The sequence below is a fragment of the Brachycentrus maculatus genome, unplaced genomic scaffold, assembly GCF_059751285.1.
Source record: "Brachycentrus maculatus isolate JH-2025_06_01 unplaced genomic scaffold, ASM5975128v1 h1tg000026l, whole genome shotgun sequence".
NCBI classification, from domain to species: domain Eukaryota; kingdom Metazoa; phylum Arthropoda; class Insecta; order Trichoptera; family Brachycentridae; genus Brachycentrus; species Brachycentrus maculatus.
Genome location: NW_028280780.1, coordinates 2,403,353 through 2,425,490, shown reverse-complemented (window position 1 = coordinate 2,425,490; position 22,138 = coordinate 2,403,353). Strand labels below are relative to the sequence as shown.

Sequence of the window (22,138 nt, the reverse complement as noted above, 5' to 3'; positions counted from 1 at the left end):
AGGTGATCCTTCAGAGCAGGGTAATATGTATTAGAGTGTAAAATCACTAATATTTATTTTCACCCCTTTCTGGAAATAGAGTACGGTAGCTTAACTGTTGACGGTATTTTTTTTAGTTTTTAATTTTAAAGAGAAATATTTGTGTTTTCATTATTTACACAAATATTTCAACTTCATGCTATTTCTGTGAGCCTAAGCGGCTCATTATAAGAAATAGATATCAAATTGTGGTAGAGTGGGTTCAAACCGAGACACTCTGACTTAAGAGTCCGCGACACTAACCACGCATCCACAACCCGACATTTAGATATTTAAAATATACAAAACTTGTGTGCGATCCATCATGACATATGAAATTGAAAGCAGAACGGACACCGTAGTCACAAAATACGCGCTAAGAGTGTCAGAAATGAAGACTGTAAGAAGCATATCAGGCAAGAGTCTACGAGATAGAATAAGGAACACGAGGATAAGGGAAATATGCGAGATTTTAGATGTCGTTAGGTGGGGAAGGCAACGAAGTAGGCAATGGTATGCGCATGTGAGGAGAATGGAACCATCCAGACTCAGGATGGTTCCATTCATCCAGTTGGATTGACAACTGGGAATCAACATCGCAGGAGGCTCATCCCTCTTAAAAACGGACCACAAGGCCTACACCAAGAAGAAGAATATAATGTTTTAATAACACCTTTGCAGATACTTTAAATTACATCATACTTACTACTACTACTACTACGACTACTACCATCACGCCGTTTCCCCGCAGGGGTAGACAGAGAGGATGGAACGCCAACTCTTCTGTCCTGACATACACTCCTTGCCTCATTCACATCCATGCATCTAGTCATACATCCCCTCCGATTACGCAGACTTTTGACACCGCCAAATTTTAGGTTCTGATTGATCTGATCGTGCCAAGTCTTTTTTTTTACTTACTAAACATGCAATTATTATGCAATGTGCTAAAAGCTTTACTGTCAAGTATACATTTAAATAGCTTTACATCTCTTGGCGACTGTAATTATTCTATCATAAACAATAATCTTTCAACAAAGGAATTTTTATCTTAAACGCAGCGTCACGTTTAGGGTTCCTTTCATTTTTAATATTCTTATATCCTAGTTAAGATAAAAATATATATCTTGGTACTCTATAAAGTTGAATGACAGCATATCCGCTAACCAGCGTTTAATCGTCGTATCCCATAGTCATTTTGCTATCACTATCTAGAGCAAGGCCTTGTTTGATCTTTAACTCTTATTGCACTAAAATTATACAGCAAATTAACGATCCGCTTTGTTTCACACTCTGTCGAGTTTATTAAGGGGGTACTCGCAAACATACAAGTCAGTGCGACTATGTGAGGGGTTAGACGTGTCATTGCGGGCAATTAAAAAAAAGGTATATACTCGTATATTAGAATAAGATTTTTTTTAGATTTTATAGTTAAAATGTAACTTTGTTTTAAAATCACTATAAATATTTAATTGTAACTTAATTATAATGTCTACCGGTTAGCTTCGAAACCGGTATACATTATAATTAAGTTATAATTAAATATTTATAGTGATTTTAAAGCAAAGTTACATTTTAATCATAAAACGGAAAATCACAAAGTTAGTGCTTCTTATATAAATTATATTTTTAAGATTTCTCTTCTTCTCCGTCCTAATCCTTATTACTGAGGGTTGTGAACCTTGTAGAAGCAAAGACTCTTTTCCAGGTATCCCTTAATTGCACTTCATGAAGTGTTTTTTAGAATATATATTGAAAATATATTTCTATATTTTTTTAAATTCCCTACCTTTCAACAACTCTTTTCTTTTCAAAACCGTAAATATACATTTCGAAACGGTATTTGAAGAAAAAAAACAATCACCTTCAATGTTACTTGGGTTTAAAGAAAATTAAGTTCCAATTTATAGTGGGATAATTGATAGCCAGAAACTTAATTTTCTTCAAAAAATTTTATGTTTTTTTTAAATGTTTGTAATACATATTTTCAAAAAAATTGTGCGGGAGACACGTTTGGCCCTTACTGAATTGGATATTTGCGACTTCCCCTTGATATAAAAGTCCATTTTTATAAAGTCTTAAATAATAAACAAGTGACGTAAATCTTGAATCGACCAATTGACAAACAAAAAAATGTGGTTAGGAAAGGGTTAATGAAGCAGGGGTCATTCATGGTCCTCAAATTGATTTAAGACACGAAACGCATGAAATTGGTAATGTAATCTTGTGGAAATTATTCCTTACATTATAAATGGCAACTATAGAAACGACACGCGTCCGATGGTTTGTTACTAATTTTAGGCCAAGTAATATATTGAAGTAATTAAAATTGCAACATTTTCCTTACATCAATTTATTTTTCTTTCGCAAATGTTTCGCTAATTTATTAAGTCTGGGTGAATAAAAAAATACCGCTTGCAATATCGTAAACGTGATAGAAGAGAAGCTTCTTAAAAAAAAACAAATAGAGATATAATGTAAGAGATAGAGAGAGAGATATATTTTTTTTTATGTTAATGATATTTTTTAAATACAAACTATGTATTAAGAAATAGTGAACTAAAATTATAAGTAAAATATTTTAATTCCATTTTAACAAAAATGAAGTTATGTTAAGGAATATGGTTATTTATGGTACTGACGATATTTCATCGTCTGATTTTAGTGATCAATTTATTAACTTTGTTACGTTAACTATTATGTACATAAGGCGGATTTTTAAATGTAATGTTTTTTTATGAAACGAATATATTACTTGAAATCATTTTTACCTATCTATAAACTTGTTATTTTATTATAAATATTGAGAGTTTGGTTTAATTGGTTTGCAAAAATTTTTGATTTACTGAAATTTGCGAATTTATTGAAACCCCAGCATCGATAAAAAAGTTTTTGAGATTAAAATCTAATCCTTTATCAACTGGTGTGAGTGTTCACTTCATATACTGTGGCATTCACCATTCTACCAGATGTTACAAAAAATGTAAAAGTATAAACAATAGTTCTTAAATTCTTTACTTTTAAAGATAAGTCATATGTATGGATCCTTTTGTAAATTTATTTAATTTACTCGAAAAAATATTATTTTGTTTTGCGCCATCTTTTGACATAGTCATAAACCAATCTCTTCCATTATAAACTTGTTTTACTTACATTTCAATTCCTTCTCTATTTTATCAGAAATTGTCTTAAATAATATACATTCAATAAATGTTTACTGATATTATGGTTACTTTTAAACTCCGATAGATGGCACTATTTTTTAATATACTTGCTGTGTTTTGATGATATCTTTGAGACAACAATGAATGTTACATAAAATGACGCACCAATTTTTTCCAGATATTCGATGTATTTTTTTATTATTTACAAAATAAGATTTTTTATATTTTTTAAAAAACTTTTAAAGAGTTAAACAAAAACATGAATATTATGTTAGTGGAAGTTAGTCAGAATATATAATATAAAAAAGAAATAAAACACAATATTTTGTGAACTGTTAGTCGTTGTCTTACACCAACAAAGCTATTATTGTCAATGTCTTCGTCTGTAAGATATTTTAAAAAAATATATTTTTATAAATGTACATATTTCTAAAACATCAGTTATTGCGTAAGCATTTAGGTGTGTATGTATTATATTTTTAATCCCAAAATCTTACAGTTTTTACACCTGAATTTAGCCTTTATCGAGAAATAAAGTCATATAATGGACCTTTTGTTGCCTGCTGTTTATGGTTAAACGTAAACGTGAGCTTACATGTTAGTCTTTGCAAGGTTATCGGGTTCTAATAAAGGTTAGTAAGCGAACCAAAATTGATACAGTTAGCCTTTAAAATACTGTTTTGAATAGTCATACAGCCTCTGAGGTTCGACGAACTTTGATTCATAGAAAAAATAATGATAAAGTACGTCCGATATTTTTTTAAATATGACTTTCGAATGGTTTAAATACGCAAATATTTGAACACTCCTTTTACTTGGTATAAAATATTCATCATGTCATTTAAAAAAAAAACAGTTTTATTAAAAAGTGTTTTTTAAATATTAACTAATGCCCGATGTACATATATTGACAATATAAACTTTTTATATGTATCCATATACATATGGATGTACATCAGGCATTAGTTACAAATATTTTATTTATTTAAATATAATAATTTATTCTGATCAGACACTGAATATTACACAACCCTACAGATGACATAAGGGAAGATAAATTTATACAAACTACGTTAGTCATGCGATTGTAAAACTACCCCCTAAAACTTGGAACACCTCTAGAACATTTTTCAAAGAAGGATCGTTTTACTGTGAAATTACACATTTGACCCTATCATTTCAGGTCATTCAAATAGCTACTTTAGTTTTCAAAAACAAATATATATTTGTATATATATATATATATATATATATATATATATATATATATATATATATATATATATATATATATATATATATATATATTTATATATATATATATATATATATATATATATATATATATATATATATATATATATATATATATATATATATATATATATATATATATATATATATATATATAAATATATATATATATATATATATATATATATATATATATATGAATATATATATACATATATATATATACATATAAATATATAAATATATATATATATATATATATATATATATATATATATATATATATATATATATATATATATATATATATATATATATATATATATATGTACATTTATAAGTTTGATTCCCTGGGAGGTGGTCAAATACGAGTACATATAAGTGATTTTTCACTGTAATATTTGTTCAATATTACCCTGGTCTGCTTCCTAAATAACTAAAAAATACGAATATTTTGCTTTTGTGTCTAATTACCTGCATAAATTCCACACTAAAGATAATTATAAATATTTTTTAGTGTGGAATATCTTAAAAATATGTACGAGAGAGTTAACGAAGTAAAATAAAGTTTTAGCATATTTAAGTAATCTAGCAGTCATAATTATTATTTCAAACACAAATGTTTTAAGTCTTCTGAATTGTATTTTATTGTTTAAAATCACATAAAAACAATTTTTTGATTTTTTTTGCCTTGTAATGGCATTTTCAAACAAATGTGAAGATTAAATGGACTGGTGGTCCTTATATAGCTATACACTTTAAGGTACTTGAGTAATAGTTTTAACATGTGCAGTAATTATTTATGGGAAACAATATTAGTTAATGGAGCATATGGGTACGTATACATATATGAATTTTCTGAGAAATTAAGGACCATTGACATGGTATTGTGAGACAATTAATGTTTTTAGTATGTGTTTTTTAACAATAAAATACACTTTTTAGTCATGATTAAAGAAATGATTAAAGAAAACACTTGTTTTTTACCACTTGAGTTTTATTAAAGACTACATGTTTCAGAAGTTAAACCTCCATCATTCAGGTCTGTATAATAACTAAAATATAAAATATAAAATTGTTCTATAAATAAGGAGGGGGGAAAGTTAGGGGGAGGTGGTTAGTCAAGGGGCGGAGTTTGAAAACAAAGGAAAAATGGAAAGCAAAGGTGAAGAATTTTGAAACAATCTATTATTTAATAAATTATTATTAGAATTTAGGTTTTTTTGGATTTCTAAATTTTCGGGATAATTTATAATTTGGCCTTTATATGGAACAGGGTGTAATAATTTTAATTTATGAGAGTGAAATGAGTGATTAGTATCTATTATGTGATTTGCAAATTCCGAAAAATAATTAGTAATAAGACCGCTATGATGTTCTTTAATTCTAATCTTTAATTTTCTCGCAGTTTGGCCTATATATTTTTTATCACAATCTCCACATGTCTTACCACAAAGTTAATGCTGAAACATTTAATAAAATACACTTTTTAGTGTTTAAAAATAAGTGTTTGATATTCTCAATATTATTAATATTTAAAGCATTTACTTTGTGGTTAGTCATTTTTACTTATTTATTTTTTTACAAAAATGTTAATAAATTTAGTATATAACCACTCACCGAGATTTTTACGTCTACCGGTTTTGAGACGTACCCGTCTCTTTGTCAGGACAATCACTAACACAGCATGCAAACAATACTACCCTTCACCACCATAGCACCATTTACACACTCAAAACTACACAAAATGTCTAACACATGCGATTTTTGGTCAACCCGAAGACCAACATGCACTATAGTTTTCAATACAGACATGCGTTACGAGCTGAGGTTAAACGTATATTATTATATATATAGTGTTTGATTTTAACAATTTAGATATACAATAAATCTATAAATATTTATTCCTACTTATTCTTATGAAACATCAATATAGTTTTACGGATAATTTCCTAGTAAAGATTTTGATTGGTTTGAAGTACTATCATATATATCATAGGTTAATTTTGCTCACTCATTTCTCGAGTTATAACAATAAATCGGATATCCTTGAAGTCCGGTGACCCAGAGAAGTAAGAGAGTACAAATTACAGAACAGGTTTACACTACGGACGCAGCATCCAGGAGTCAAAGAACTTCTGAAGGTCCCAAATGAGGTGAAGGTCTTGTGGTTTTCGTCATATTATTTCCTCAATGTTTCACATATTTATTGACACCTGTTATGGTGTGTTCCTGTCAACATTCAAGTATTTGCAATGATCCCAAGTGATGGCCAGTAAATTGTTATTAAATATCTATGTATATATTTATTAATATTATATTATATATATGCCTGTCCGCCTCCGTAGTGTAATGGTCAGCACCCTCGGCTACCGTTCTGGAGGTCCCGGGTTCGATGCCCAAGGGGGGTAAAATAAATATAAGTGATTTTTTTCACTGTCATATTTATTCAATATTACCCTGGACTGGTACCTGAAGCGGAGGGCTGATCACCTTTCCTTCAAGTGTAAACCATCAAGATAACACTGCGTTTATATGACGCAGTGCCCTATGCACCATTGGGGTGAGGATAAGGGTTTTATTATTATTTAATGAAAAATGTAGCCTTACGTTTGATCAACCAATTTTATCATCTTCTTAAGAACTATGTAATACAATAATTATTAGTTTCTATAGAAAATAAAAATGGAAATGTTCGTTTGTTCAAAATCTTAAATCTGTTTTAATTTTTCACCGATTGCTTTGGATTTTGACACAACGGTGCATTCAAACTCGCACTCAAACCGCATATTAAAAAAAATCTATTTCATACAAAAAAATGTAAACATTGGTTTGTTAGAAATTTTCGATCTCCTAAAGTTCTTTATTTAAAAAAAAAAACGATTCTTACAATTTTTTCACACATTGTTCCATTCGCGTAATTTTTAAGTCATAGGTAAAATAATGCTTTATGATTTTTTTTACCGCAATGGCAGCGCCATCTGTGTAAAGTGTTAGTATCACAGGCAATACTAAAAATTTATAACATTGTTCATCGATTTTTGTAATTAATCGTGTGAAGAAAATAAAAACAAATAAATAATATGAATGTATACGAATCACTTTAGGACAAAATGTATGAAGCATAATTTAATTTAAAAATATAGTTGCTATTCTATATAGTTAAAAAGAAGGTTTAAAAAAGTTTATTAAAGTTATATTTGAAAAGGATTTAGTAAAAACCTGTTAAAAATACGTATTTTTTGCAATATTAAAATAGTACAATATTATAAATCACTATGCAATGAATTTGTTCGAAAACTCAATTAAGTTTAATAAATGAAGGCAAGACTTATATTACCTGTTATTTTTCGTAGGAAAACCTTAATGCCGTATATTTGATGAATTTATAGACGCTTTTAAAACAAAATATTAGACTAACTGCCTCGCTGTCAATGTACCTTCAAATGCAGGCCATTGTCAGCAGTAGCCTGCGGCCTCAGGAGACCTCCACTAGGGTCAGAATGTATATCGTAGACATTATTATGTATGTGGTATCAATATCAAGAGCATGTTAGGTTTGATGAAACATTGGATAAATAAGAACATGCTTTTATTCTTTTGAGAAATAAAAGACTTTGATTTTTGATCCACTCATATTTATATTAAAAACCAAATAGTTTCAGCAACAACCTGTTGCCTTCTTCAGGGTTTAAAATAAATAAAATAAACCTAGTCATAAAATAAACCCTGAAAAGGATAACAGGTTGTTGACGAAACTAGTTGGTTTTTAATAAAAATGTGGGTGGATAAAAAAAACAAAGTCTTTTTATTTCTCAAAATAATATATCACTATGATTCACAAAGTTAATGCTTTCAATATTCAAAATATAAAGAATATGTTTGTTAATTTATTATGTTTTATTTTCTGAAAAATAAATAACTGCAATGAGGAAAATAATTGTTGTATGTCTCTCGTTAATTATTCGAATCTAATATAACCCATGAAAAGTCTATATATGAGTATACTGGTGTGCAGAGGCGTGCATTTTATATAGGGAGAAAAGCAGTGCCTACTGATTGATTTTACTCGCGATCTATATAGAAACACGACCAGTGCCTACAATCCATTATCCTTAATCAACCCTACTGCCTATCCTGATTTAAAAAATCTGTACACGCTGGTGTGTGTATATATATATTTGCACTACATTTTGCGAGTTTATTTTTATTTTTAATGGTTACGGTTTAATTTTTACGAAAGAAAATTGGTCATAAAAAATGTTACAATTGCATTTTCGATTGAATTATGAGAAAAAAAATCTTTGTAGCTTGTGGATATAGTAACGAAACGTACTGTAAAAACAGGTGCCCTGGCGTAGTTAGATAGACGATAGACTGCAAACCTGGCGTTGAGGGTTCGATTTCAGCCGATTGCAGGATGAATTCAAGAAATATTTATTTTTGATTAGTCTTGGTGTGTATAAAAAAAATCATTTCTACTTTCCACAAACTCACTATTCCACCTGCAGATAAGCATTTAAAATTAGAGGCTTTGTTTTTCCTTTTGTATAAAAATAAAATAGAAATAAAAATGTTAAATATGGTTATTTAAACTTTATTAAATATTTTATAAGTTATTTAAATAATTCAAACAAGTTAATGAGATTAGTAAATTTCTCATACGTAGGATTTTTTATTGTCAAATAATCGTTGTTCGTTCAAAAAACATGTTACAAATATAATAAACTTTCACCTGTTATTTTTTATCAAAGACGAATGGGTTTCACTTTTAATTTTCGTGTTTAATCAATCAATTTAACCTGTTAAAAAAACGCTTTATGTAATGTATTACGGTACATTTGTCATATAATTTATTCTGTTTGTTTATAAAAGGGAATTTCAAGGGTATATTTGACCGTGACTTGATTTTTCAAGGGAGAAACTAAGCTCAGCACACAACCTCACTTCTAATATGTTATGCAATGCACTTTAATTAATCGATTTAAAGTAAAATAATTATTCAAAGTTGCCCTTTAAATAACGGTATAAATCACAATGACAAAATCGAATTATGTTAAAAATGTATTGGTTTACTTTTACGTGGTCGAATATGTAAAATATTTATTTTTACATTAATTTTAGTTGGTAATTTTTTTTCTTAAAATCATTATCAAATAACGAATTAGGTGTTTTATCATGATTCTAAATGCATCGAAACACGAGTCATAATGGAGTTTAAAAAATAGTGGTATTTACCATGTAATCGGACTTATGCATGCAACGTACTAACCACTTTACTTTGGAGACGGATTAATCTTGTAATAAAAAGACTGATTAAAAATGATAAATCTATAATTGGATTTAAGTAGTATTTTCGCAATAAAATAAACATAAATACGTAATCGTTTAATAAAAAATCTATTTGAAGGAAAGTCTTTGAATCATTGATATGTTTATTAATTTATTAACAATCATTATTAATGACGATTGTAAAAGCTCCCAACTTAATAGCAACTGATATTGTAAGCGCCAAAATTGGCATTTAAATGACCTTGCTATTAAGGTATGTGAATACAATTAGATACCAAAAAATGTTCTCATTTGAGAATTTTTTTAAAAACATTTTGTATACTTATAAAATAATAAATAGATTAAATTTAACTTGTAATATTTTAAGTGTAATTTAAACTATAGTTTTTTGTAGCTACTTATATTATTTTAGCTATGGGGTATTAACTTTTCTTCCCAAAACGGTAACATAAATTTATTTATTATCATCCTGGACAGGTCCTCCTTCCCTGATTTAAATAGTGTATAAAAACATTGAATTGAGTGCTTTGCCAAAAAAAATCACCTTCATAAGACATTAATTTTATTTTATCAAAATAAATACGACTAGTTTCGAGAACTTAAGATGTTCTCATAAACAGCTGAAAAACAAACGATGTCTATTTTCACCTGTTGTTTAGAATATATGTAGTTTTTAAAACTAGTCATGTTTACAACATTTTGGGTGAGTACAAATTATTGTTCTCAAATCATAGATTCGCCACATAGAAGTTATTTTTGCATTTCTCCAAATCGATGAAGAAGAATATGGAAGTCTGGGTATTTATAGGTCATTTGCTGTTCTCTCCATTATTGGCAATTACACTTCTCATTTTTTTAATTTTTTACTATTATTAATAGATTTACTTATTTGTCTTGTAAACACCCTCTAAAAATCATATGCATATGTTCTAAGATCTGTAAAAATAAGTTTTCCATTTTATTTTTAAGTTAAGCTTTTTCATTGTAAATCTTCCCGAATAATAGAAAATATTTTACTTTGTATTGATTTGGCGTTTAATTTGTAGAACTCCATTTTAATTCATTTATTAATTTTTAAATCAAACCTAGAATTGTATGGCTACATAAGGACCGTCAGTCCAATTAATATTCACATTCGTTTGAAAATGCCATAACTAGGCGAAACAATTGTCACAATATTAATTTTTATATGTTTTTTAATAAAATACAATTGAGTAGACTCAAAAAATATGTGCTTGATTTAAAAGTTAATACATAAATATTTTAACACCTGAAAACATAATATGATTTTTTTTGACTTTGACTAAATTTATTTTTGCTGATGTAACAATTTGTACGTTTATTCATGTTTTGTGTTGTGAATATGGTTGTGTCCTCATGACCACGCCTGTGTGGTACGCAATATAGAGTATGGAGACTGCGAAGCTGGTAAAGCCTGCGCATTACGGAAGAGAATTAAACTTACTTTTTAAGGTCAGGATCTTGGCGCGATATAAATGGATTCCACTACCACAGCTTGTATCAGTTGTCGATAACTACCATTGTCAAGCACACCTGTAGTGCAAATAGTCGATTCAAGTGAGAAATTACCAACGTAAGTGTTTGTTCATACATATTAGGCTAATTAATTAATAATATTTGATGTGATTTTATCCTAAAATTAATATGTGAAATTGGTATCATAAATTCACTTTAAAAAAAATTTATACAAGTCTCATGGATTTAATTTATTAGTAAAATTTAAATATTTATTAGTAAAGTACTCTCACTGTAAACATGTTTTTTAATAAAATAATATTATTTCTTTAAAATTTTTAATGCCTCATATAAGGGGTATAAATTATTTCGCCTTATTTCTAATTTTTTAAAATTTATATTGAAATTTATTTATTTTCATTATAATAATTATTTGAAGCACTAACAGCGTAATTTTTTCATATATTTTTTTAAACGTAACTTAATATAAAATCACTGTATACCTTAATACAACTTAATTTTAATTTCATATAATGTGATTTCGTACTTTTTTAATCAGCTGACTATTCACATATCATACCTCAAAAGAGTTCGTTCTAGCCTGTAATCTATTCAATATTCATTCATTTATTTTATATAAGAACTGCATTCAAATAATAAAATTAAAACTCGAATTTACAAATACGATATTTTGAAAATCTATGCTAATATTACCAATTTTGTTAATAAAATAAACATATTTTATAAAATGAAAAATATGTCTCTTTAAGCACGATATTCGGGATTTATTCTCAGCTGTTAGCAGATAAGGGTCTTCTGATTTCCTAAAATGATCTAAAGTTCTAACATTCGATTTATTTGGGATTAAAATAACGCTTCTTTAATAAAAATGTGAGCCTCGTGGACTATTGCGTCCAATGAATGAAAAAAATGAATAATGAATTTACATACTAATATTCAACTTTTACAAAACGTTTGCGAGAGATGATTTTAATTTATTCGAAAGTATTTATCATAAATAATTTATTCAATGAATTTGATTATAGGAAAAACATTAAAATAACATAATATTCCCTATCTTTTCTTTCAATATTTCAATTTATTAGTACATATTCATCAGCAAATTAATGGTTATAAAAAATAATATTTCATGTACTACGAACATTTAAACTAAATAAATAAAAAAGCAAAAATTTATAATTTATCACTTGTATAAACGGTATGCAAACTGCATAATAAATTCATGTGATCAATATAATAAAGATGGTTGGAATTAAATATTTGGAGTTAGTTAACTCTTTGTTCACAAATTATTGGTTTGTATACACTTAGGAGTAATTTAAATATTGATAACTCAATATGCATAAGAACAAGAAGTCTGGTTAGTAATCACTTTATACTCGTATAACATTCGCCATTCACACTACTCAAATTTCGGAAGTTATATACATGCTTTAATGCTTCCTGCACATATTATTTCTTCGGCACCATCTATGGTTGAGTTTTGGTATTTTTTTTCAAATAACGTGAATAGTTCAATTTAGTTTATTTGTGAAAAAAATTGCACTTATTTTGGTCCCAAGACCTGCATTTAGATATTTAGCACTAGCAAGCATTAGAGTAATTTTAATAGTGTGAATGATTCAAATAATAAATTAATTTAAATAATGTTAATGAATGCCTCGATACGGGCTGCACCTAATGAGGTTTCTTTATGGTAAAAAACTGCTGTCAGATATGAAAATCAATCAAATGTGTTGACGCTTTATACAGTATGATTTTATTTATTTATTTATTTAAAAATTGAACAGAACATTAACATAAATACATTTATAATAATGAATAACAAATAAAACAGGTAATTGTAACATCTAATTACAAAATTTCACAAATGTTAAATGAGTTAAAAGTAAACAACAAGAATAAAATATAGCAAAAGTTAAGAAGATTAAAAGGAAGACTTAATTTAGAGCTAAAGTAAAAATAAAAATACAGAAAACATTAACAGTTATAAGATGTACAAGTTGAGAAGAGCAATAAAGTAAAAATAAGTGCTATGTAGTACGTAAAAAAAAAACAGTGAACACATAAAACAGAAAACATACGCAACAGATACGTAGCTATTCATATATTGATCAGTAGTATCAATACATAAATATCTCCTATGTGAACAGCTCAGCGTTGTAAACATAAATTTGGACACACTTAAAGTATTGTCGCATTTCTCATCTTATCAGGGATATGTAACTTTTTATTTTTTATTTTTTATTAAATGTATGAGAAAATAAGACAAAACATAGACAAAAATCGACACACTCTAAGCAGCTAGTAAAAAGTTTGTTCTATGGACAAATACACATTTTTCTTCACCTTTGACAAAAAGTAAACAGTGTTTCCGTAATGAACGTAATGAAAAGTGAAATTAGGAATGAAGTCGTTGTGTCAGATTGATACAAACAAGTAATTTGTAATCAGTTCAATACTTTGAACTGGCGTTGAGAATACAAAACAACAAAAAAACGTTGCGTAATTTTTGGTAATACATAGTATTTTATTGGTGTTCAACTTATTTAAGATATAAAATGGATTAGTCCAACTTAAAAAAAAATTGACATAAAGAAATTCCTTTCACATTAATATATATTTATATGTGTGTATCTTGATGTATCAAAAGTTCTGTTTTATGAGTTATTCGATTAAATTTTAATATAATGAAAAACATATCCTCTTATATCACGAATCTTCTACTGTCATTGCGCCGTCACTATTTAAAATGTTTTTACATGTATCGCGTATGTTTGGTATTTTCAGACAGTTAAACGATTTGTTATCATCTACTTCCGGTCAGAAAAAAACATAAATAATCAAATTCGAACTGTCCGCCTCTGTAGTGTTATGGTTAGAGCATTTAGACACCGTGTTAGAGGTTCCGGGTTTGATTTCCAGGGGGCTTAAAATAACTTTTTGTGATTTTTACTGCTATTCATGTATTACCTTGGGTCTTGTACTTGAAGCCCAGGATTGATAACTTTTTCTTGATATAAGTAATGATTAAGATGTTACTGCATCAAAACGACATTGAATGAATCATAGAGAAAGTGCTTATATCACAGATTTTCCTTCGTCGGAAATTTTGGTAAACATAACGATTCGTGTTGCGTTTATATCGATTTAAATCACAAATGATACAGAGCAACGGTAATTTACTGGAACAAAAATAGTTTTTAATGGACTGTGGTAAGACAAGATATTTTTTCATAACTGAAATTGTTTACAGAACTAACTAAGACTTAAGGGGATATTTGTAAAGACAGAACTTATTCCCCGGCCAACCGCCGAAGAAGTGACATATCTTTCCACGACCGATTTTTTAAAGAATGTATGGTTTGTAGAATATATATAGAAAAAAATTAAGTATTTTTTAAAATCTCAACCTTTCAATAACTCTTTTTTTTCAAAACCTCATAATTATTCTGAAGAAAAACTTATTTTTCAATGCAAAAACGATGTTTTAATAAAAAAATCCCTCTGATTAAAATTTTACCTGGATTAGAGAAAATTAAGTTGCGACTTAACGAATACTGGTCCTAAACAGTCGAACGGAATAGGACTTGTACAAATTAGTCATATATTTTCTTAGAAACAGCTGCAATAAAAACACTGCAATTTTATGTACAGTATAAATACAAAATAGAACAGCATTCGTTATATATAATGCATTGAATTAATATCATTACCATCGGAATGCCACCAGACCGTTCAAACGAACTACTGAATATAATTCGCGCCATATGATGTAAATATATCACTGTGTTATTTTATATGCATATTGTGGTATTGACCTAATTATTAAAGATGTTATTGAATAACACTCACCGACTTGAACAAATGATATTCGTATATAAAGACGGTGACTGAATTTTATCATGAAATTTTTCTATAATATAATAACATCAAAATTAATGTGGTTACTTATAGAAATCGGGGAAGACCGATGAAAACATGGCATGTTCAAATATTTCAAGTATTTCAACTCACTGTTTCTCTGTTTATATTTCATTGTGGGAATTTTTTTTGACACATTTGGACATGTGTAAAGAATGAGTGACAAAATAACGGTGAAGCAAATATATGATACAAATTGAAATGTAAATAAAAGCAGAGAATTGCCGAGGAAAACTTGGTAGGGTCTAGTATTTCAAATACTTGAAAGTGGTCAGGTAATGGGCGGGTATGTATGAGAAGATTAAATTAAATTAAATTCAATATGCATGAATGTGTAAGAGGCGAAAATCGTTTGCAAAGACAGATTGGTTTGGCGTTCTTTTCTCTCTACCTACCCCTGCTGAGAAGTGGCGTGATAGTTAGTTATGTAGTTAGAGAGTCAAAGTTAAGCAAGAGAATAGTGGCTTACCTAAATAATTAAGGAGTAATATTTTTTTAATGTAATTTTGCACATGCGTTTTTTTCATATTATCAATGTGCGTATCGTTGTACCTTTTGAAATGGGTGTATAAACCTATTCTCCATTTAAAGCATTACGCAATATAAAGTGAAGAAGACGGATTACTACTAAAAACAATGAATTATTCAAAACAGTAATCGATTTTATTATCGAATCGATTTTATTTGCCTCGCATAACAATTACTTTAGAAATTACTATCCTTCGTTTGGTTCCTTGATGCTTACGGAAGAAAGCCTACTACAAGAATTGAACATCAATGAAATGTTGAATTTAAGGGTGTACTCCCAAACATACAATTCAGTACGCGACCGGCTGCACGAGTAGCCACACATGTCGCTCACTCCTTTCAAGAACGTCAAAAATCAAAAAACTTGATTTTTCAGGAGAACGTTTTTAAAGTTTAAAAATATAATACAATGTATTAAAAATAAATATCAAGCCACGTATTGAACTTTTTACTGTGCAACAGATATTTTTAGGTAAAACCTGAAGGTTTTTTCTCTATATGAAAAATATTTAGTATATTTAAAAAAATAATTAAACAATACCTTTTCTTCAAAATGCAAAAACAACACTTTCTGCCCCGTAGCGGGTAAATATTAAGTTAAAAATATGCCGCTTTTGCTGGGATAAAGTACATATTCTGGGCATTCCGTAAACATGCACAACTGAAAATTGTCGATTTTTGATTTATGACGATCTTGAAAGGAGTGAGTGATGTGTCCGTGAATGTTGCACTGGTATAAAGTGATCACTAAACCAACTTATGACAGGAAGTTAATACACATATTTCCATTTTTTTCTTCCTGTCTGTTGAGATAACAAATAAAAATAAAATGTAAAAATTAGTCAAAAATTTTAATAGGGCGGTTTTCAAACAATGATAGAATGGTAAATGTTGCACGTGTGTAAAGTGATCACTTTACCAGCCTACGACAGGTAATAAACCCTGTAAATACCCAGACCTCCATATTCTTCTTCCTCTATTTGGCATGTCGAAAAAAAAAATTACTCATTTTTAAATAGCCATCTGGATTTCATTTTTAATAACATTGATATGTGCTGTTATGTCTACTGTACGTTTTATTACCACTAGTGCTAACATTGTACATTATTTTTATTAGATTATAAAATGCATCGCTGACTTCTATAGTTCATTATCTATGTTGAGACGTCAAAATAATAAAAAATGGAGAAAACCTAGATTCGTGAACAAGTATTTCGTAATTATACAGGAGAAAGTAACCAAGTGCATTGTTTTACAAAAACGTGATCATTGACTATTTGATATCTTACTAGCTTAATATTGCCCTGAAAACATCCCAAAGGATTTTAAGCTTGGAAGTATAATATATTGACTAGTTAAAGATGACTAACTGCATTGGTGTTTATTTTCTTGCCAAGCAATAGTGACTTAAATGGCCCTCCTGAACATTTTACGTTTTGGTAGTTGGTCACTTTCTCCTGTACGACTACGATTTGTAAACACTCAAAATGTTGTGAAATGGTAATTGATGTATGTTTTTCTTTTATTTCAGATATACTAAAAATGAACTCCCTCGTTCTCGTGTTCTCCTTGGCGCTGGTTGCCAGCGCTCAAGCCCAGCTGTACTACGACCAGCCCATAGCCTACCAGCTTGCCGCTGCCCATCAACCCGCCTACCAGTTCGCGGCTGCCCAGCCCTCGGCTGCGATAGTGGCGCCTCCCCATAGGGCGGTGGAGCTCAACGCTGCCAACGAGTCGCTCCTGCCTCCCGAACTCCTCAAGTCCAAGAGAGTGTACGACAACCCCAGGATAGCCGCAGCTCTGGCCCAGTCTTCCTGGTTCGGCGACAAGGAGATGCCCGTCAATCATAGGGAGGCTGAGAAGATCCCGAGGGAACAGATCTACAAGCTGGCCAAGAATGCTGGATTTGTCAGGAGGCGATAGATTTTGTTTAATTTAAATTAAAATATTACGTTTAATGTAATATTTTTTATTAAAATGTTAAGACTGTTTTGAGATGATTCGGCTTCCTATTATATAAAAGACGATAAAGTAAGGTATTTATTTGTATAGTTTTAAGGTCAATAAAAATATTAATGAACGTTTTTTTTTCTTCTTACACACACATTTTATGTGACACTTTTTTGACTAGCTGTCGTTTTGAATGTTGGGGTTAAATATGATCTACTTTCCAAAATAAGATATGCCTTTTAAAAACGTCATTTAAAATCGAGAGGCACATCAGAGAGAGAATTTTTTTATGAAAAGAGTGTTGTAAAAAAATACCAACGTCATTTCAAAAAGAAGGTTTGAGTTTTCTAATTTGATTGTCTTTTTCTTCTTTTTAGTCTGTTTTTAAGAGAGATAAGCCTTTTGCGATGTCAATTTCCAGCTGTCAATCCATCACCTTGGTAGTCTGCTCGAGGGTCGTCTACATACATTGATGTTGGCCATGCAATGCAATAAGGGCGATTCTGGATGGTTCCATTCTCCTCATATGCTTATATCATTCTTCTTCGTTGACTTCTTCATGTAACATATTGAAATCTTCGAGATTTTTTCTTTGTTATTTGATTTTCGTTAATATCTTTAATAAGGCATCGTTATATTGAATTCAATAATATAATAAGTGCAGAAATAATAGAGTTTTCCAACATTATGTTTTTCATGGTTGAAATTTTGTTAAATAAAACAAATTAGTTTGCGTTTGTACTCTTTCGTAAGCATATGCGTCCTGTTTGCTGATTATTATTATTATAATTATTTACAAGGGAGAGTGATTAATCAAAATGAATGAGAGTAGGATACTTGCATAATTTATATATATATATATATATATATATATATATATATATATATATATATATATATATATATATATATATATATATATATGTATATATATATATATATATATATATATATATATATATATATATATATATATATATATATATATATATATATATATATAAATATATATATTTATATTTATATATATATATATATATATATATATATATATATATATATATATATATATATATATATATATATATATATATATATATATATATATATATATATTTTTATGTTTATGTATATATATATATATATATATATATATATATATATATATATATATATATATATATATATATATATATATATATATATATATATATATATATATATATATATATATATATATATTTGTTTATAATACAAGGTCAAATTTCAGAAGTTTTTTTTTAATTTGATAAAAAATATGAAAACATGACCATATACAGTTTTGAAAGAATGGTTTCATATTTATATACAACTTTTGAGTTCCGGCAACAACATTCAATGTAAAATTCATATGCAATTATTATTAAAAGATATTATACATAATTTTGCAATATTTATACGTGCATAACCGGTGCATTGGTCATTTGAACAACACTATAAAACAATCGTTAAATAAATCGATATTATCACTGAACATCCTGTTGTATTAAAATGTGTTTTGTTAGTCAAATCGACTTTCACTTTTCATCATACTAACATCGATGAAAGCAAAAAACTGTTTAGTATTGTTTAGGCACAAATAATAAGCATTAATATTTACTATTTAGTTTCCTTAAATTCTTCTTTTTTTACTGTGCCACTCTAAATTGAAGGTTGGCAATCATATAATTTTTACTTACTTCTGCTCTAAAGGTGACTTAGTGCTGCTGAACCACTTTATCAAGTATATTATTAGATTAAAACCAATATTTTTAGCTTTTCCACTTTATTTTTATTTGACCCGCGACCGGGTTTCGTCGTTACCGACATCATCAGACTGGTACAGCCTGATGATGTCGGTAACGACGAAACCCGGTCGCTGGTCAAATAAAAATAAAGTGGAATAACTAAAAATATTGGTTTTAATCTAATAATATATTACCAGACTGTACCAGTCTGATGATGTCGGTAACGACGAAACCCGGTCGCTGGTCAAATAAAAATAAAGTGGAAGGGCTAAAAATATGGGTTTTAGTCTAATAATATATTAAAATGCAATTCCATCACGAAGTGTCAGTGGATAATATAAATCTATTAAAAACGCACTTTATCAAGCTTTAAGTCAGGATATATGTAACGTCTTCCTTCTTATTATTTTTTGACATCTCATCAAAGATGAAGAAGAGTATGGAAGTCTGGGCATTTACGGGGCTGACGACCGTCATAGGCTGGTTCTGCTACACGTGAGTAAAGTGATCACTTTACACACGTGTAACATTCACTAATTCTACCCATTATTGTCAACCACACTACTCAAATTCTTGGAAGTTCTATATATATGAACCATTGTTCTTGAATCACTAGAACTTCACTAGATACATTGGTGAGATGAGATGAGCATAAATAATATGAAAATAACTCCTGTAATTGGAGATAATCCAGATTTTGTGAACAAGTATTTGGACACACTCAAAATGTATTTTTTCTTCACTATGCTTACTTTTAAGAAGCTTTTAATTTACTCGTATAATGCTATCCAGTCTTTGATTAGTTTAAAGATATTTGTTTAAAAAATCAGTCATCTTTTCAAGAAGGTTGATGCTTAGATGCGACAAGTAAAAGAGCTCAGGGTGAGTAACATACTGCTGTAGGGGAAAATAAATGAGGGTAGTATATTAAGCAATATAGAAGAGGGAAGAGAGAAAAAAATCGATAGCCAGGTCACACGAGGTTGCATTCCCGTACTCATAAAAGCTTGTGTAAGCTATTGAATACTAGCGTACGGGCAGCGAGGACATAACATTTATTAGGTCCCAAAATATATGAAACTATTTTTGTAATAAAACATTATTGAATATTATATTTGAGCATAATATAAATAAAGCTAATGACATCTATTGGAACATTTTGAAAGTTACTTGGAATCAGTGAACATCTTTCCTGTTTCAATACTTTTATTGGTACGATGACTGTACTTGCTGATGGTTTTTATCACTGTACCACATTCTAATTTAAGAACTTATTAAAAGTTATTATTTAGTTTCTCGATTCACTCCATAGGTGGATATAGTAAAATACAGAATATTTGAAATGAAAGTATTGCACAAAAAACGACTATCTGTCGCCTACTTTCAAAATCCGCCAGATACAATTTTATAAGATTTTTAAATATATACTCTATCGGAATGCCAATTGTGGGTTTTATTTTTAAAATAATTACAAACTTGCAAACCCTGCTCAAAAAATACTTAAAAACAGCGTTGAATTTCAAATTCCGCTTTATTCATGGAACTTGCTTTCTGACCCATATCGGTCAATCAGAGTGCGGGGATAGGTCAAAAATTAAGATGACGTCATAATAGATTTGTGGCTTTTGTTTTTTTTTAATAGTGAATTAATGTCTAAAAGAATGGGTAAATTCTGTATTTCATAATATTTTACAAAAAGATAGACAAATCTTTTAAACATAAATGTTACCCGTAGAATTTTGCATTTTTTATAAAATCGACTTACATGAATCTGGCAGAATTTGAAAGTAGGCGACAAAACAGAGTAGTTATGTACCATGTTAAAATTTTTACAGTTTTGCGTAAAGTTCAAATGATAAGATTAAGCTGATCTCTTTTCCTATAATCTACTCTCATTCGTTTGAAATGATAATTTTTATTTATTTATTTATATATTTTTTCAAAATATATTACATACATAAGTCATATATATAATATTCTCGATGAGTAATTTCTATTTCTCATTTTGGGACATGGCATATAGGTTAACAAGACTGGAACACAAATAATAATGAAACAAAAAGATGTTTTTTAATTACCAAAACTAATACATGGCAAAATATAAAAAAATAAACAAGTATAATAAATAGGCATAAAAAGCATATTTATAATAAATAAATGAGAAAAACATAAGGTAAGCATATTAAGAATTTTAAAAAATGAGAAAATATAAAAAAATGAGAAAATGTAAAAAACCTAAGGTAAAAACAAAATAAGAAATATGACTAAACACTACATGTATATCTTTCCATAAAGTACTTTTTCAGATCATTTATTTTGGATCCCCGAATGGGTTCTATTTTATACATGTCAGGCAGTTGCTTAATTTGGGTATAGGCAATATATTTTAATTTTCTTACTAAATAACAGTCACTTAGTGAATTATCCGTGTACCTACTGATGGCGATTCGTTGATTTCAACAAAGATGAAATAATAATATTTTTTAAAAAAATCGACAGAACAGTAATAAAAGTTAAGTCACATTCCTCACGGCTAACTTTCCTTTGGGTAAAGCGTCAGATTACCTTGTCAAATTTGTCGTATCTGACATATCGCTCACTCCTTTCAACAACGTCAAATATCAAAAAACTTGATTTTTCAGGAGAACGTTTTGAAAATTAAAAAATATAGTACATTGTATTAAAAATAAATATCAAGCCACTTACTGAACTTTTTACTGCGCAACAGATTATTTAAGGCAAAAC

The 22,138-nt window shown here is 28.7% G+C and overlaps 1 protein-coding gene across 1 annotated transcript; it reads left to right on the top strand.

Moving 5' to 3' along the window:
* The first annotated feature begins 11,237 nt into the window (after window positions 1-11,237).
* LOC148313037 (uncharacterized) lies at window positions 11,238-17,758 on the top strand. Its single transcript, XM_088270386.1, has 2 exons — window positions 11,238-11,322; window positions 17,209-17,758. The coding sequence occupies exon 2, from the start codon at window positions 17,220-17,222 to the stop codon at window positions 17,598-17,600; it is 381 nt and encodes a 126-aa protein (XP_088126512.1). The 5' UTR covers window positions 11,238-11,322; window positions 17,209-17,219; the 3' UTR covers window positions 17,601-17,758.
* Window positions 17,759-22,138: the final 4,380 nt, after the last annotated feature.

Bases quoted from the DNA above. Each gene is read 5' to 3' on its own strand.
- LOC148313037 (XM_088270386.1), top strand. From the start codon at position 17,220: ATGAACTCCCTCGTTCTCGTGTTCTCCTTGGCGCTGGTTGCCAGCGCT.